Source organism: Aedes albopictus, chromosome 1 (assembly GCF_035046485.1).
Source record: "Aedes albopictus strain Foshan chromosome 1, AalbF5, whole genome shotgun sequence".
NCBI lineage: Eukaryota > Metazoa > Arthropoda > Insecta > Diptera > Culicidae > Aedes > Aedes albopictus.
In genome coordinates, this window is record NC_085136.1 from 119,815,278 (window position 1) to 119,834,785 (window position 19,508).

Below are 19,508 nucleotides of genomic sequence, written 5' to 3' on the forward strand. Positions count from 1 at the left end.
GTGTGCTGTAATTGAAATTGACAGCAGATGTTACTTGGTTGGAACATTCAGCTCACCAGAAACGTACCCAATAAACATTATTGCTGTACAACAGATGAAAAAGCCGCTCTTAAGCTTGATTTTGGCTGAATTAGCTGTTACAAGCTGTTAGAAAATCACGTAAAAAAATGTTGCAAAATGAAATTGCGTAGAAAAGTCGTGTAAACAAAGAATTAGTGCATTATAACTCATTTCAGCACAATTTTATTGTCGAATCTGAAAACTGTCGAAAAGACAAAGAAATGCAAACATGAAACGCTTGAAAAAAACAAATCACTTCTCCAGTCTCATGCTGCTCAGCTCCAGATCCTTCAGGGTGATACCGTACTTGGCCAACTTGGCTTCCATCATCGACAGCAAGTCGTCGTACATCTTGCTGACGCGGGCCAGCTCGTACCGCAGGTCCTGGATTTTGTCGTTCTTCTGTACCAGAAGCTTTTCGATGCGAATGCTCAACGATTGCGGTTCGATACCTGCCAGCGAAAGCACCTCCCCTAAAATGGCTTCCCGTTGTTCCGTTTGCTTCTCGATGTACTCCAGTTTTCGTTCCAGTAGGGAATTTTTCAAACCTTTCGGAAAGAAGAAATATAAGAAACGTCATACAGTCGTTACAAACATTCTTTAACATTACCTGATTTCTGCTGCAACTCCAGTATAGACTTCTCGAACATGTTCTTCAGCTGATCGCGTTCTTCGACCAACTTTTCACAGCGCATCTGCAGCACGTCCGATTCAAGCTTCAAGCTACTGAGCTGTTTCTGCGTTGCGCCGAGGCGAGTTTTCACTCGATTAAGCGTAGCCTTATCGCGGTCGTAGTACTGCAACTTCTTGCGCAGCTCCACCAACTCTGATTGGGACTGTTTCAACGGTTCAACGAGCCTCCTGTTTTCGGCCATCACCTCCGAATTGTTCTTCAAATCCTTGTCCGACTGAATTCGCAACTCTTCCATCTGTTCCTTCATGCTGTTGATCAGTGCCAAATTGTTCAGGGTAATGTCGTTGTAGTAACCCTTCATCTCTTTGTAGGCGTTCTCGTTGGTTTGAATCAGTTCCGAAATCTGGCCGTTCTTTCGTTCTTCAACCTCTGACAACTCCATTTCGTGGCGCACTTCAGCTTCTTCCTTGTAGCTCTGTAGCCGCTGCTCGAACAGCTTTGTCATGGCGTCGATTTCCTCTTTAAACTTGGCACGCTCTTGGCTCAGCAGTTCGCTGTGCTTCAGCTTGAGCTGCTGCACCTCCAACTCGGAGTTTTCTTCCTTCTCACGCAGCAACCGTCGCAAGTCCCGTTTGTCGTTGAGCAGCTCCCGCTCCTGCAGAGAGTGATCTTCCTGGGCCATCTTCAGCTGTGTCATCATTTCCGCCTTCAGCTCCCCGATGTGCGACTGATGCTCGTACTGGAGATGTTTCATCTCCTGCATCACGTTCTTCGTGTCCTGATCGGCCAGTTCCTGGGCCACCTCAACGTCACGTTCTTTGTTGCGAATCACGGCCTTCGCCTCCTCCAGCTGTTTGCGCGTGATTTCCCAGAACGTGCGCAGTTTGTCCCGCTCCAGCTGGAAGAAGTTTCGCTCCTCGCGTTCCCGTTCCATCTCGTTGCGAAGCCGGAGCGCAAACTGCTCTAGCTGCTCGCGGGACATACTGGATGTGTCCACCCCATCGATGACCGCTTTTTTTTGTTTTGGATTAAGGATAGATAAGGAATATAAAAACGCATATTTTTCAGGTTATTCGTGATCTAAAATTATACTCACTGCTTCCTTTCGCTTTTTTGGGTCCCTGTTGAATAAATGTAAAGAAAATTAGCTTTAGCTGATAATCATAAAAGGGCATGGAAATTACTATTAAAATTAGAAATCTCTAGAAGCCATTCATTTCAGCAACGAGGAGACAGCTATAATGTATGTAGCTGCATAAAAAAACTCATCAACTACCAAGACAAAAAAATATATTGGAAAGAAACGATTGCAAAAATAGAGCATATGTATCGAAACTAAGCACATCTTAGGATGACCTCCAAGCACTCTTTGAGTGTTCGACTCTAGACCCAAAACATTATATTAAACGGTGTTGAACGGTCCAATTTGTTCAACTACTTCGGCAGAATTCGAACAAAAGTTTCGAATCTTCATTCCGGCCATGGAAAATTTACTTCTTGAATCAGTTCCACTTTTACCGTATCTGCGCTGTCGAGGTAGTCATCAACGCAGTGCTCTTCGATTAATGCTTTTGTCGCTTCGGGAAACTGTTCTGCATATTCCTTCTGCAGTGGCCATATAATACGTGTATCCTTTCTCAACGTACTCCGCTATTTGTTCCCAAACATTTCTGTCCAGAAAACTGTATTTTGTCAATTTCCTCTACGGAGCCACCATTCGTCAAACCGACGCACCTGGGACAACTATCCGGCAGATACGGTTCTTCATATCGCCACAGCTGTCCAGTTTCAAATCTTCCATTTACTCGTCGGAGAAAGCGACTCGTTAGGTCCTACTACACCAAGCAGGTTGGCTACCTCGGCCTCAAGCATGGTTGACGAAGAACCATCATCATCATCTAGAATCGCGTATTGATCCACGCTCTCGCCGGCGATAGCGCTCTCACCGTTCCCATACAACATGACGGCATCGTAGTAAGGCAAAGGAGGCTGATAAAAAAACACTTTTGGAACTGGAAGAAGCTGTACTGGACTCAGATGGTCTGATGTGCAGCATTGGGTAATGGCGCATGCGACAGTCTTCAACTCCACTTTCCTGCTTGGAACGACTCGGCCATGCTCGATGAGGTATTGGCGCCGTCTGCAATACGATGGGTTGTTTTGCAGCAATTCGTGCGCGGTTTAGCAGCTAGAATGGGCGATTGGGTTCACTCAATCCGGATGGCTTCAAAGATTGTTGGTGGACATCACGTATGGCATGGACTCAGGAGTTGTTGAAAAAGCTGAAGAATAGAGGCACAGGTAAATTTGCATTCTGAGCATGTCAGGGCTAGCCTCTGTGACCGTCTTGATGGCTACTGTCGGGATACCGTCCGGACCCGGAGCCTTGTTCAGCTTAACCTTCCTTGTTAGTTGGGGTTGTTGTTGCTGTTAGGGTCATTTTTTACCCAAACCGTACACTACGTCAGCGAGCTGTTTACAACATGATGCATTAGGAAGGTTAAGCGACTTCGCTATTGTGATGAGCTCGTCGTTTGTCACCGTGGCGAACTCGCTTTGGCTGGTTTGGCCATAGGAGACGGCGGTCTATGGTCCTATATGTAGATATAGTGATGCGGGAACTATGCGGGAAAATATTGCTTCGTTATTTAATAAAAAATCAAAAACCAAAAAGTGAGGAAATGCTTCCAGTTTCGCCTTAAGTGGTCGCGGAGAGGAAGTCCTGGAAGCGGTGCTGTCGTGGCGTAGGTCTACTGGGTTGGATCCGAGCCCGCGGTTAGAAAGGGGTCCCCGGTAGGGGCCCGGGCAGGTGGAGACCCTACTGTCAGCAACCTTCTGGTGCAGCTGATAGGGCCTGAAGGGTAGTGATATCCTTGCCTTCAACAGGTCAGATCTGGTTGCACGTAGGCATCAGTTGTTGATGTTTGCAAAACAGTTGAGCGCGGGCGTGAGGTTGACCCTGCCCACCTTCCAATGTCAAAGGGAATGGTGAGGACCACTCAAGAAACTGGCTAAGCACCAGCATGCTACCGTGATGGACTCTCCAAAGCGAGTCATCGATGGTCGTTGCTGCAGACTACGCAGCTAACCTTGGAGGTGCGATGTTCACTACCCCTCTCTGAAACAATGCCATCTTGGTGATTCTGGAGAGACGAAGGGTTTGGCGACCATAGGAATGTTGTTTAGTGGGTCGAGGAGAGAGTAGTCCTGGCTTTTACTTTTGTTATAAAAGACGGTGGGTTACACTACCCGGACCTTCCTGTTCAGGTGTCTCCCTCATCGGTGCGAGCTCTTTGTATCCTCCTTCTTGCTCTTAGGCAGGATCAGTAGGTCGGCTCCAGAGGCAGGATACGTTGAGTTCTGCGATTTCTGGATACCACCAGTATATCGGTTTGCGTCCATTTCTGAATAAGGATCGCCTTGGCATTGTGGCTTTACATGCACAGCTTAGGGTGCCGACTAGATCATCGCTGGATAGATCTCGTTGTTACCAATGTTGTTACCCTCCATAAGTAATCGCTCCACAAATTCCGGCTTATCAAAGCGCGAGGTCAGCCATCCCCGATGACCTTCGGCTGTGGCCGTCTTTCTCCGTGATCCATCCTGTATCGAATCGCCATATGGTCACTGTGTGTGTATCCATCGACAACCCTCCAGTCCGAGCTAGGGTTTAGGTCCGGGCTCCATAAGGTCACATCAATGATGGAATCTGCACCGTTACTACCGTAGATTTTCTGTCGCCTACGTGTGTGACATCCACGCTCAGTCTTGCTATAGCTTCGAGTAAAGCCCAGCCACTCGCGTTAGTTGAGCGTCTATCCCACTCAATCGCTCAAACGTTGAAGGCTCCACCGATGACCACGGGACTCGCGGTTGGTTCGACCTCCACGTCCGTCTGGATAGTTGGGCCCGCCCGTCATGTGGCATTTGTCGTGCAAATCAGGTGTTTTAGTGTCGAGTTGCACTCCCTCAAGATGTGGCCTTCCACTCCTCACTTCCTGCAAAGTTTGCTCTAGTCAGAGCCTGTACACGCCTACGACTAGTGTCCTTGCTCTTGAGCAAGCACTTGAAACACGCCACTAGTGGCTCGTATATGCTGAGCGGGCACACTGATCAGCCTACCTTGATCTTGCCGACAGCAGTCGCCTTACGTTCACCTTCCCTACAGGGAGCTTGACCGTGGCGATCAGCGTGCCTGCCGGGCCCTTTCGCAGGCACATCGATGCACTTGGTGCATCTATCTCGCACTGCTGTTTAAGTGCGTCTGTGAGCTTCTCTGCGTCCAGGTTTTGGCACTGGAGAGTCACCTCCACCGTTAGGGCTCTCACCTGCACCTTTTCGCCCAATACCTCCTGAGTTAGTGCCTAGTAGCCTTTCTTGGACGCACTAGCACCATCTCTCCAGTCCTGGTGCATCATTTGATGCATTGTACTTCCGCCCCTAGCGTTGAGAGACGATTTTTGCCTCGCACGGCCCTCAGCACCTTAGCGTATGTACGCGCCTTAGTGTAGCGTATGTACGCGCCTTAGTGTTGAAGACCAACGCGTCGCTCCGTTCACGCAACTTCTTCTTTCTAATCAGGGTTCTTCCCTTGGTCCGGTTGGCCCTTGTTTCTCTTAGGGTTGGCCTCCTATGGCTTTGCTTCTCTTCGAATTTCCGCCCGCCTCATGCAGCTCGAGCCGTAGGGCGGTTTGACTTTCCCGTTAAGGCTCCGGCGAGCTGCATGATCTCATGCGCCATCGTCGTGTTACCAGCAAAACAGAAGCTGTCCGTTTGGGTGGAACGCTTTTCCCTGCCGTATTTCGCACTTCGAGTAGGAGATCGTACTCCTTCTTGGCCAAAGCTAGCAATTTTTGGAGCTTCAGCAGGCCTTGTTACAGGGCTTGTGATGCCGATCATCTCATTCAGCTGTTCGGCTGTTCAGCTGCTCGGCTACTACCAGCTCCTGTTGCGGTTTAGCGTAAGATCAGCATTTGCGTTTCCTCGGCCGGTGCTATGCCACCTTGTACTCTTCCTGTTGGATCTCCTGCAGCTTGCTCGCTAGTAGGTACACCCCCTCTTAATGGCGATCTCGCCTATTCTCCCTGCACGAACGGGTTCAGCGCCGTTCCCGTTTTCGATCACTTGGATATGGGATTTAGTGCTCATTGTTGTTGGGTCCCCCCTGGAGCCACTATTCCTCGCTGCCAGTGAAGTAGTCGCCAATGATTCTTCTTCTTCTTCTTATTTATGGCTCTACGTCCCCACTGGGACTTGGCCTGCCTCGCTTCAACTTGGTGTTCTTTGAGCATTTCCACAGTTATTAATTGAAGGGCATTCTTTGCCTGCCATTGCATGAATTGTGAGGCAAGTACAATGATACACTATGCCCAGGGAGTCGAGAAAATTTCCCCGACCGGAACGGGAATCGAACCCGCCGTCTCCGGATTGGCGATCCATAGCCTTAACCACTAGGCTAACTGGAGACCCCCGCCAATGATCCTGATGGTTATCTACGCAAGCAAGGAGGCCACCCGAGGGTCGGCACAGTCCCTTATGGGGAATGAGCTCAGAGCCGGATCAGCGCTAATCAGGAGTGTTCATTCCACCCAGTTAGTGTCCCAAGCTGGGTACAAATCAGGAACGTATTTAAGGGCCACGCCACGGTTATATAGGACTTAAGATAGCGCCGCTATTGGCCCATTCGCCGTTTCAAGTCAGTTCAACCAATATTACTAAGATTATAGAATGCCGTCCCTACCAGTACACTTGTGCGTAGTTACCCAAACGTGTAGTGTCTCAGTTACTAAATATAAAGCAAGACAAGTATGCCGTAGTCAGGAACTTACTAGCGTCGTTTATGATGTGCCCGAGACACTACCAGCTGGTCTGTAACACTTTGAAAGCGGTGCCGTATCGATTTTACAAAGTTGCTTCCGGAATTGTGGAATTACTGAGAAGAGGCCCAGCAGATCCTATTGCTGGGCCCCCGCCACGCCTAGGATTACTGCGTTTGCCCGGTGCCGACTGACTGATCGGACTGACTCTTTACTTACCTTACCGATCAGGTTGAGGCCTGGGTGGCCTCTGCTCTACATAGTAGCCGTCACTATTCTACTCGGCCCATGGCTATATGTCTATAGTTCCACACTCTGCGAAGGGTCCGCAAAACGTCCTCCACTTGATCGACCCACCTAGCTCGCTGCGCACCACGTCTTCTTGTACCGGTCGGATGACTCACGAGAACTATTTTAGTTGGGTTGCTATCCGTCATCCTGATGACGTGACCTGCCCACTGTAGCCTCCTGATTTTCGCGGTGTGGATGATGGTTGGTTCTCTCCGTAGCTGATACAGTTCGGAGTTCATTCGCCTCCTCCAAGTCCCGTCTTCCATCTGCACTCCGTCGTTGATGGTACGCAGCATCTTCTTCCGGGTGGCGGGCGCGGTGATTCATCCCTGGAGCCCTTTGCCATAATGTACTTTAACTTCGACACATTAATGACTAATCCGATTCGCCTGGCTTCATTCTTCAGTCGGATGTACGTTTCCGCCATCGTCTCAAATTTACGAGCTATAATATCAATATCATCAGCGAAACCAAGCAGCTGAACAGACTTCGTGAAAATCGTTCCACTCATGTTTACCCCCGCTTTCCTTATTACACCCTCTAAAGTAATGTTGAACAGCAAGCACGACAGACCATCGTATCAGTTTATCCGGGAATCCGTATTCATGCATAATCTGTCATAGCGGAACATGATACGCCGATTTATAATCGATGAACAAGTGATGTGTGGGCACTAGAGATGGGAAAACTGATTCAATTTTGAGAGTGAATCGCTACCGATTCACTCTCAAAAAGGAGTCGACTCTTTTGATCGATTCAGTAACTCATTTCCGGGATTTGAAGAAAATGTCGATTTTCGATGTGAGTCAACTTCTTTTCGTACAAAATTTACTTGCATGGCATGGTATATTGACGATTTGCACAAACGTCTGAGCTTAACGTAGTGAAATACACAATTCGCAGGTTTTCGTTAATTTTTCCGAAGAATCGAATTGTTGGTGCGAGCCAGTCATATAATATAAGTACCTATGGAAACAAAATTCATTCTCAAAGATTGCAATGTTCTGCGTCGAATCATCATGAAGTGCGTAGTCATACACACATACACATCGTAATGAACATCAGCGAATCGTGACTCTTTTTAAAAGAGTCATGGCTCACTCACTCGGTTTAGCGAATCGATTCTTTGAGTCGATTCGCGAGTGAGTTACCCACCTCTAGTGGGCACGTTGTATTCACGGCATTTCTGCAACACCTGGCGGATGGCGAACATCTGGTCCGTTGTGGCGCGTTCACGCATGAATCCAGCCTGATATTGTCCCACGAACACTCTTGCAATCGGTGATAAACGGCGGCATAAAATTTGAGAGAGTATTTTGTAGGCAGGGCTTAGTAGTGTGATCGCACGATAGTTCCCGCAATCTAACTTGTCACCCTTTTTTTTTCTCCGGTAAGACTTTCTCCTCCCAAATCTTGATAATGGCCCAGTGTAGTGCTCTCTCCAGTGCTTTTCCACCGTATTTTAGAAGCTCGCTTGGAAGTTGGTCTCCTCCAGCGGCTTTGTTGTTTTTCAACCGGCCAACCTGCTCCTCAATCTCTAGGAGATTAGGGGCCGGAAGTCATTTGCCCTGCGCACGTACTCCTAAATCGTGGAGAGTTTAGGAAACCTGCCATTCATCATTAGGAACGTAGTCAATTTGTGATTCCGTCTGCTGAACAGGTACGAGCTCCACAAATTGAGAGAGAGTCAAAAGAACTTTTCCTAAAACCTTACCTACATTGTATGCATAATATAGTGAAGAATTCTATGCCAAGGCATAACCATACTCTAGCATCAACTAACATGGCATTCTCCACACATTGTACCTTGAAATGACATCCGTTCAATACACCTCTATTAATTCTTTTCATTCATTCTTGTTGTAAAAAATAACAACTCCTAATGTAGGCAAAGGCCATTTCTGGTTAGAACTATGCCAAGGCTCCTTCCATATATACCAATGATAAAGGGCAATCAACTTCACTTTCCGCTGTTATTTAATCGGGAGTAACCATAGCAGTATACTATAGTCATTTGTCCGTGGAACGAAGGGTGAGGGTAGCTTGATATGAGAAGGTTTTTCGCGAATCATTGCTGTATGGTTTTATATTTATTGTGAATTGCCGGATAATGCCGTTGTTTCTCTGGATCGAACACGTTATGAATATAACTAGTTCTTCCAGGATACGATATTGTAACCTGAAAAAAATGGAATGCACAAATTTTAATAGCAATAACGCAACTGAAAAATTCGACTAATCCGGCACATGCCAATCAGCTTCATAAACTACTTCAGATCCTGCTGATGGCAGCGAACTTTGCATTCGCTGAATTAGATTAACGCAATTAAACAAATCGAAAAACCGCCAATGCTGCGAACTTTGTGCGATTGTGACCGAGCAAAATCCAACGGGCAACGTCATTGTCTGTCCCTCTTTGCATGGCAGGCAAGGACACATATGGCATTGTGGCCATACATATGCAACACGATGTATCCGCTCACCGCGTTCGTTACGACCTTTCACGGTAAAAGTCAGACACTGCAAAACGTTATTCTAGGGGAGGGGTTCGCAACCAAAGAACTCGGGAACCTGGATATTAGAGTGGCCCACATATGAAAAACAAAAACATTGAAAAATGCTAACCCAACTAACAATCGCAAGCCGCAAACAAGCATGCATGCTGAATTGTTGCTCAATAATAGTTATTATAGCTGAACTAAAATTATGCTGTACACATTACTGTACAAATGCATTTTCAATTGAAAAAGTAGCCAATGTTCAACTTTTCGTATCGGTATTAACAATGATAATTTAAATCACTTTTCAAGCGTTTAATAAGATTTTCATTCGACTCGCAGTAATTCCTTTACAATATAGTTTAACAAGACCCTTTTATGCTTCTTGTTAAGTTCATGTAAAAATTAGCACATGTATCTGTATAATGTGTTTTTCACAAGTCAAATAAGCGCTTTCATTTCATCATACTTCGACTTATGATGATACATGATGAAAACACGTGTTTTTTTTTCTCTGAATAACAGCTGAATTAATCTGTTGTTCAGTTGTTAACCATAATGTTCTGTGCTAATTCACCAGTGCTGATCCTTATTAAACCACGGGAAGTTTATGTTTTGATTTGAGCGCTGCAATTCATCATCTCTATGATGACGTAGTTGGCACGGTAAAGGCTGGGTATGCTGCGCAATTCAGATCCCATTGTGATCCACTAGCCTCTGCCCAGCAACTCCTATCCCTACCTCCACGCGGTACCGGCCGGAAACTATGAGCAACCTTAGGGAAGATCGGGTAACCAACCCCGGTGGGAACTTTGGTCGTAGGCTGACAGGGAAGGGGGGGTTTGCTTCGGCAAACCTGAGCGTCTGTTCTCCAGGAGGAGCGGCTCACAACAGCGTCTGATCCCCATGTTAGGGGCGGCTGATCTACGTCCGAGTGCCAGGGAAGGACTCTAAGCTCAACTGTGCACTATGGTCCTCCGGAAAGTAGGGGGTTGGTGTCAGGCCCTACGAGCCAGCCGTAAAAAAACATTGTAACGGAAAATCAGCAACAGAATAATACGAACCGAGACCAACGGCAACGACCCCAGCGAACAAAAAGGACTTGCGATTGGAAACTCGGTACGTGGAACTGCGATCTCTCAACTTCATTGGGAGCACCCGCATACTCGCCGATCTACTGAAGGACCGCGGGTTCAGCATCGTAGCGCTGCAGGAGGTGTGTTGGACAGGATCCATGGTGCGAACGTTTAGAGGTAATCATACCATCTACCAGAGCTGCGGCAACACACGCGAGCTGGGAACAGCTTTCATCGTGATGGGTGATATGCAGAGGCGCGTGATCGGTTGGTGGCCGATCGACGAAAGAATGTGCAGGTTGAGGATCAAGGGCCGATTCTTCAACTTCAGCATAATAAACGTGCACAGCCCACACTCCGGAAGTACTGATGATGACAAGGACGCATTTTACGCGCAGCTCGAACGCGAGTACGATCGCTGCCCAAGCCACGACGTCAAGATCATCATAGGAGATTTGAACGCTCAGGTAGGCCAGGAGGAGGAATTCAGACCGACGATTGGTAAGTTCAGCGCCCACCAGCAAACGAACGAAAACGGCCTTTGACTCATTGATTTCGCCGCCTCCAAAAATATGGCCATACGTAGCACCTTTTTCCAACACAGCCTCCCTTATCGTTACACCTGGAGATCACCACAGCAGACGGAATCTCAAATCGCCCACGTTCTGATTGACGGACGGCACTTCTCCGACATTATCGACGTCAGGACCTATCGTGGCGCCAACATCGACTCCGATCACTATCTGGTGATGGTCAAACTGCGCCCAAAACTCTCTGTCATCAACAATGTACGGTACCGGCGACCGCCACGGTACAACCTAGAGCGACTGAAGCAACCGGATGTCGCCTCAGCATACGCGCAGAATCTCGAAGCCGCGTTGCCAGACGAGGGCGAGCTCGATGAGGCCCCTCTAGAGGACTGCTGGAGTACAGTGAAAGCAGCCATCAACGACGCAGCCGAGAGCACCATCGGATACGTGGAACGGAATCGACGGAACGAATGGTTCGACGAAGAATGCAGAACGGTTTTGGAGGAGAAGAACGCAGCGAGGGCGGTAATGCTGCAGCAAGGGACTCGACAGAACGTGGAACGTTACAAACAGAAGCGGAAACAGCAGACCCGCCTCTTTCGGGAGAAAAAGCGCCGCCTGGAAGAAGCGGAGTGTGAAGAAATGGAACTGCTGTGCCGTTCCCAAGAAACACGGAAGTTCTATCAGAAGCTCAACGCATCCCGCAACGGCTTCGTGCCGCGAGCCGAAATATGCAGGGATAAAGACGGAGGCCTCTTGACGTACGGACGTGAGGTGATCGAAAGGTGGAAGCAGCACTTCGATCAGCACCTGAACGGCGTGGAGAACGTAGGCACGGGAGCCCACGGCAACGGAAGGAACGACGACGCCAGTGCAGCGGAGGACGGAAATGAACCAACTCCCACGCTGAGGGAAGTTAAGGATGCCATTCACCAGCTCAAAACCAACAAAGCAGCTGGTAAGGATGGTATCGCAGCTGAACTCATCAAGATGGGCCCAGAAAAGTTGGCCACCTGTCTGCATCGGCTGATAGTCAGGATCTGGGAAACCGAACAGCTACCGGAGGAGTGGAAGGAAGGGGTAATCTGCCCCATTCACAAGAAAGGCGACCATTTGGAATGTGAGAACTTCAGGGCGATCACTATTTTCAATGCTGCCTACAAAGTGCTATCCCAGATCATCTTCCGTCGTCTGTCACCTAAAACAAATGAGTTCGTGGGAAGTTATCAAGCCGGCTTCATCGACGGCCGGTCGACAACGGACCAGATCTTTACCATACGGCAAATCCTCCAGAAATGCCGTGAATACCAGGTCCCAACGCACCACCTGTTCATCGACTTCAAAGCGGCATACGATAGTATCGACCGCGCAGAGCTATGGAGAATCATGGACGAAAACGGCTTTCCTGGGAAGCTGACTAGACTGATTAAAGCAACGATGGACGGTGTGCAAAACTGCGTAAGGGTGCCGTTATAGTTACGCGTGAGAGTGGGAGTGCGCGTGTGCGAAGCCGCAAAGAAGAATATCAACAATAGCAAATTCACGAAAATCCTATGTACGCGCACTTTCACTCTCACTTTGAAGCGGCACTATGTCATCGCCGTAAGGGTTTCGGGTGAACTATCTAGTTCATTCGAATCTCGCCGGGGACTGCGACAAGGTGACGGACTCTCATGTCTACTCTTCAACATCGCGCTGGAAGGTGTGATGCGACGAGCCGGGCTCAACAGCCGGGGAACGATTTTCACAAAATCCGGTCAATTTGTGTGCTTTGCGGACGACATGGACATTATCGCTAGAACATTTGGAACGGTGGCAGAACTGTACACCCGCCTGAAACGCGAAGCAGCAAAGGTCGGACTGGTGGTGAATGCCTCAAAAACAAAGTACATGCTGGTAGGCGGAACCGAAAACGACCGGATCCGTCTGGGTAGTAATGTTACGATAGACGGGGATACTTTCGAGGTGGCGGAGGAATTCGTCTACCTCGGATCCTTACTGACGGCTGACAACAACGTGAGCCGAGAAATTCGGAGGCGCATCATCAGCGGAAGTCGGGCCTACTACGGGCTCCAGAAGAAACTGCGGTCGAAAAAGATTCACCCACGCACCAAATGCACCATGTACAAAACGCTGATAAGACCGGTGATCCTCTACGGGCACGAGACATGGACCATGCTCGAGGAGGACCTGCAAGCACTCGGAGTTTTCGAGCGACGCGTGCTAAGGACGATCTTCGGCGGTGTGTGGCGGAGAAGAATGAACCACGAGCTCGCTGCACTTTACGGCGAACCCAGCATCCAGAAGGTGGCTAAAGCCGGAAGGATACGTTGGGCAGGGCATGTTGCAAGAATGCCGGACAACAACCCTGCAAAGCTGGTGTTTGCAACGGATCCGGTTGGCACAAGAAGGCGTGGAGCGCAGAGAGCACGATGGGCGGACCAGGTGGAGCGTGACTTGGCGAGCATTGGGCGCGACCGAGGATGGAGAGCGGCAGCCACAAACCGAGTATTGTGGCGTACTATTGTTGATTATGTCTTGTCTTAATGATGTTGAACAAATAAATGTATGTATGTATGTATGATGACGTAGTTAGGAAGGCATGCGGCTGGCAATCGATGAGACCCAGGTTCGAATCTTGAATTAGGTAAATTTATGTGTAGTTATTATTTCACAATAGTTGTTCACAGCATAAGTGCCAACCATAAACTCTCGTGGAAATTGAAAAAAATTGCATTTTATTTTTAATCAAACAACAACAACAAACAGTTCAGTTGGTACACAACACTATGCACAGTGTACAAATTCGAGCAAAAAAACGGACGCAATTCAGTTCCGGCCGCTAAGCAAACGACAGATACCCATTCCTAAGCAAAAAACTCCGGGGAATCGAATGGTGCCAACCCCTTTCCTGAAAACCATCGCCAAGTGTCTCATTTTTGCCATTTTCCCCTAAATTTGTCAAAAATACTTGAATATATCAAACTTAAATCCAAAAAAGTTGGGAGAAACAATGAATATTTCAATAAATTCCATGTAGCAATGTTAGACTACTTGGTTTAGTAAATGTTTTTCACTTTTGATCACAATAAGTGTCTCATTTTGTCCAATATCCCCTATAAAATGAGAATATTTCAGAATTTCGGATGAATTGGAACAAAATACCATGAAAAGTCGTTAAAAATCATGCTACTGCATGGAGCAACGCCAAACGGGTTGTGTCTTGTCCATCACATTCAGAGATGATGTCCCATTTTGTCCAATATCCCCTATAAATAAGGAATATTTGAGAATTTTGAATGAATTTCAACAAGAAACCATGCAAAGCCAACTTTTGAACGTGGTACTGAATGGAGAAACTCTAAACAAATCATCTCTTGTCCATCGCATTCAATGATGTTGTCTCATTTCGCCCAACATCCCCTATTAATTAAGAATATTTAAGAATGTCAGATAAATTTCAATAAAAACCATACAAAGTCGTTCAAAAATCTGATATTTTTTGTCTTTGAATATTTTTTAATTTGTAGGGGAAAAAGGACAGAATGAGACATCGAATATAATAAACAAGAGATGATCTGTTTGGGGTTTTACCATTAAGTAGCACGACTTTTTGGTTTTTGATTTTTTATAAAATAACGAAGCAATATTTTCAAAATCGGTTTTCGTGCACATGTAGAGGATGAATCAAGGTATCTCCTGATTTTTTTCCAGATGGAAAATATTTTTCGTTTTTTCAGAAACCATTTTTAAACAAAAAAACATTTTCTATCTGGAAAAAAATTAGGAGATACCTTGATCCACCCTCTACATGTGCACGAAACCCGATTTTGAAAATATTGCTTCGTTATTTTATAAAAAAAATCAAAAAACAAAAATATGAGGAAATGCTTCCAGTTTCGCCTGAAGTTAAAATTCACAAATAAAAAAATGAAATTCATCTGAAATTCTCAAATATTTTTAATTTATAGGGGATGTTAGATAAAATGAGACAACATCATTGAATGTAATAGACAAGAGACGATCTATTTGGGGTTTCTCCATTCAGTATCACGACTTTTGAACGACTTGGCATGGTTTTCTATTGTAATTCATCTGAAATTCTCAAATATTCTTTATTTATAGGGGATAGTGGACAAAATGGGACATCATCTCTGAATGTGATGGACAAGACACGATTCGTTTCGGGGTTTACCATTAAGTAGCATGACTTTTGAAAGACTTTGCATGGTTTTTATTGAAATTCATCAGAAATTCTCAAATATCCTTAATTTATGGGGATACTGGACAAAATGGAACACCATCTCTGATTGTGATTGACGAGACACGACCCGTCATCATTTCTGGATGCGATGGACAATAGATGATTTGTTTAGAGTTTCTCCATTCAGTATCACGTTCAAAAGTCGGCTTTGCATGGTTTTTTGTTGAAATTCATTCAAAATTCTCAAATATTCCTTATTTATAGGGGATATTGGACAAAATGGGACATCATCTCTGAATGTGATGGACAAGACACAACCCGTTTGGCGTTTCTCCATGCAGTAGCATGATTTTTAACGACTTTGCATGGTATTTTGTTCCAATTCATCAGAAATTCTCAAATATTATTTATTTATAGGGGATATTGGACAAAATGGGACATCATCTCTGAATGTGATGCACAAGAGACGATCTGTTTGGCATTTCTCCATACAGTAGCACAACTTTTGAACGGTTTTACATGGTTTTCATTGAAAATCATCCGAACTTCTCAAATATTCTCATTTTATAGGGGATATTGGACAAAATGAGACACTTATTGTGATCAAAAGTGAAAAATATTTGCTAAACCAAGTTGCTTGTCATTGGTACATGAAGTTTTTTGAAATATTCAGGGTTCCTCCCAACTTTTTTGGGTTTAAGTTTGATATGTTCAAGTATTTTTAACAAATTTAGGGGAAAATGGCCAAAATGAGACACTTGGCGACGTTTTTATGGAAAGGGGTTGGCACCATTCGATTCCCCGGCGTTTTTTGCTTAGGAATGGGTATCTGTCGTTTGCTTAGCGACCGGAACTGAATTGCGTCCGTTTTTTTGATCGAATTTGTACACTGTGCTATGCTTTATAGTTTCTCCAAATTTGTGTGAATAAACCCCGATCGAATTATCCAAATGTTATCCAGCATCATGCTGAAAAAGTTCGTCGAAATGGTGCTTGTAAAAGGAGTGATTGTTACTGAATCGGTTGTTTTGAACTCCCTGAAGCTACGTTCTAAATTTGAGCAAAATCGATTAAGTCTAAGGGGGCGCTCAAAGTGCTTGAAGTTTGTATGAGAAAACGTGGTCAAATGTATGCAGAAATTTTAAGTTTAATATTTTTACCGCTATGTGGCGCTGTTAGCGTTTAGTGATAAAACCCTTTGGTATTTGTAGGTATTTGTATGCCAAACAACTTTGTCGATGACCACAAAGTGAAACGACGCCTATTAAAAAAGTTACACCCTGGATAAAGTGAGGCGAGACATAATGGTTTTTATCCAGTAGGTACATGTAAAGGAATAATATCAATAGTGAATTCTCAATACTTCGCTTCACTTTTCCTAGGGTATTACTTTTCTCACAGGCGTCGGATCACTTTGCGGTCTTCGACAAAGTTGTTTGGCATATAGTCACCTACAATAATACCTAAGGGTTTTATCATTAAACGCTTACAGCGCCACCTAGCGGCAAAATCGAAAACATAAGATTTATGCATACATTTGGCCACGTTTTGCCATACAAACTTTAAGCATTTTGAGCGCCCCCTTAGGCTTAATCGATTTTGCTCAAATTTTGAATGTAGCTTCTGGGAGTCCAAAAAAACGATTCCTGAATCGTAAGAATTGGCATTTTTCAAAGTTTTTGTTTTTCATATAAGTTTGGGCCACCCTACTGGATACCAATCAATTTCAACAGAAATGGATCCTGGACAGCACCCGTTTGGGAACCTCTGAACCAAACAGCCATCGGAATAATCGGTCAAGCATCCCCCGAAACAAAAAAAAATCAAAAATTGCAAAAGCTTACCATTTTTATTGTTTAGCTGCGAGCTGATATTTGCTTATAATCCCGTTTTATTGCACTGCGTGTCGTCGTAGCTCTAGTATCCTAGTGTTTGCTCTTTGTGTCCACCACTATTGGCGGCGGGTATCTCCGCCGGACGGGAACCGACTTTCCCGGGCCTGTCGAACCGTCTCTAAAAACTGTCCAGCACTAATTCCTATCGGCGATGAATTTGAAGCAAAAAAAAACGATAGAAACGTCCGTTAAAAATTGTGCAAACTTAATTGGACCATATTCTATGGTGCGCGCGCGGGACACAAACGACGACGGCAGCCCAGAAGAGGAGAGTCAAGCGAAACAGTGCGTTCGGTTTGACCAGCAGTAGAAAAATAAATTGATAAATCACATAAATAAATAATCCGACCGTTGGGACCAATTTGCAAACGCGCGGTAGTCTTCGGTTGTCTCCGCACCGCCGAACTGACGACACACGGGACGTTTTGATAAGTTGATTTTACTTTTTCTCCAGCTTGCGAGAGCGGAGAAAAAACGGATTGCATCGACGACCAACACGCGGACTAAACTGAAATCTTCTGCCACCGTTGTTGTCAACGCGGTTCCGAACGTTTATTGATAAAACGAACGTTACCCCAAGGCGGTTGTCATGGCGCGCGCTATGATCGATGTTGGGCAGCAGTAGCGCAGTAGGCTAGCGACATGGGATGTCGCGGAGGCGGATGCGGTCGAGAACGCGCGCGCTTTTCCGTGAGTAGCACGTGGTCGACGATTGTTCGTCTAACGAAACAGAATATGTTTCAGTAAACAACTGCAGTGCGTTCTAAGCTGAGACGAGACTCGCGAAGAGGAAAAAAAGCAACGTCAAGTGCAGCCCAACTGAGCTGTCAGTTGTAGCCCGTTTGATTACGTTACCTAAAACGAGGAAAGTATAGCTATCTCAGATAAATTCTGAAGCCAAAATTCACTCCGAGCAGCATTTTCTCCTCCTGTACTGTCAAAAATAAATTGAAAACAAAATATTCCAATGATTACTTTGCTTGGCGATGCAAAATTTCACCTCAACATGATTTTGTGCGTGAATGGGGTTCAGTCACACTGCATGTGAGGTGATGCGGTCACGTACGTGTTTGAACCACCAGCCCAAAATATAATGTCAACACAGATAGGAAGAAGAAAAAAATAACAAAGTGGAGAAAAAGAAGACCGTCTTCGCGAGTCTCGTCTCAGGTTCTAAGGTAATCAATTGAACGCCCAACAATGTATTTCATTTACGCATTTAGTCCAACATCAAATACATCAAATTCATGATAACACTGCACCAGACTGTGGCTGGCACTGAGTCAACAATTTGTCGCCGCATCGTACTTAGCACGCGTCGTTCGGAAACTCCAAGTGTTTACAGCTTTTTCCTCGAGCATGGTCCATGTTTCATAGAGGACCACCGGTCTTATAAACGTTTTGTACATGGACTGCAAAAGGGTGAGTCGATAAGGAGAGCGTCCAACATAGCTCTGGTCCTTACAAGTTCCTACCTCATGCTTCCATGAATCAAGCGATGGCAAAGACTGCCGACTAAGAATTGTGAGCTTAGCTGGTAGTGCAGCCTGGGCATTGCTGTCTTTCTAACTTCAGCTAGATTGAGGAGATACGACCCTAGCGTCTGTTCACCAAGGAACAGCGTCTGCTGTGGCATCCAGCGGCTGAGTAAGAAATGCTGCATCACGCCCAGTTAGATCAAAGGTGGTAGCCCCATTTGCGTCGTTGTCCCAGTGTTGGTTGAGACGCTAAACAGAACTGACACGATGGCCCTCCGGCAAGACAGGAGTATTAACGTAGTCCCAATAAGCCACCCGTAAAAATCCCCATTACGACTAACATCCCAAGCAACACATTTTGTTATATAAATGTATAAAATACACGCTTCATACAAATCCCCATGTAAGATCACGAATACAAAAAACTGAAATTTATACACTTAAGTTACCGAACCTCCATACCCGATCCCGGACTTGTCCGACATTATAGAACGGATGAGGAACACACAACACCAAACACAACAACAACAACAACAACAGCCACAAGCATGAACCGACTCGACTCATCAAAAAGCTAAACTCCACCGACCAGCAGAACGTGACGGGATGTACGACTCGCATTTCACAGTTTGATAGCGTAAGCATTTATACAGGAACGGTTACCACAACAAGCTAGGCCTTTGTAATTTCGAACTCAATAAATCAGTCTTAGTCTTTCTTTCGAACCGTCCACTTGGGATTTTCCTTTTTTAAAAACATATACCGGTAGCCCCGACTTATCGCTCTTATATCACCGAAAAAGCGCAAAAAATGGCGGATTATACAACATCTTTGATGTTTTACAAGATGTTTTTCAATACATCGTTAGAACATGTTTTATGTATTTCAGAAGTATCTTATAACATCGCCAATACCTTCACTTTGTGATCATGTTAGCAGGAAGTAAATTATTACCAATTGCAAACTATTCAAAATATCTGACAGCTACAGTCCAAAAATACACAATTTTACTTTCAGCTCCTCCTT

The 19,508-nt window shown here is 45.7% G+C and overlaps 1 protein-coding gene across 1 annotated transcript; it reads right to left on the bottom strand.

Moving 5' to 3' along the window:
* Window positions 1-230: 230 nt before the first annotated feature.
* LOC109402252 (dynein regulatory complex subunit 4) lies at window positions 231-17,551 on the bottom strand. Its single transcript, XM_062846657.1, has 5 exons — window positions 17,354-17,551; window positions 16,954-17,146; window positions 1,791-1,815; window positions 671-1,705; window positions 231-608 (listed from the first exon to the last, which is right to left on the bottom strand). The coding sequence occupies exons 2-5, from the start codon at window positions 16,954-16,956 to the stop codon at window positions 313-315; spliced, it is 1,359 nt and encodes a 452-aa protein (XP_062702641.1). The 5' UTR covers window positions 16,957-17,146; window positions 17,354-17,551; the 3' UTR covers window positions 231-312.
* Window positions 17,552-19,508: the final 1,957 nt, after the last annotated feature.

Excerpts from the sequence above, each read along its gene's own strand:
- LOC109402252 (XM_062846657.1), bottom strand. Across the intron at positions 1,706-1,790 it reads CAAAAAAGCGAAAGGAAGCA|CGGTCATCGATGGGGTGGAC; the intron begins GTGAGTATAATT and ends AACAAAAAAAAG. Across the intron at positions 609-670 it reads GGAGTTGCAGCAGAAATCAG|GTTTGAAAAATTCCCTACTG; the intron begins GTAATGTTAAAG and ends TCTTTCCGAAAG.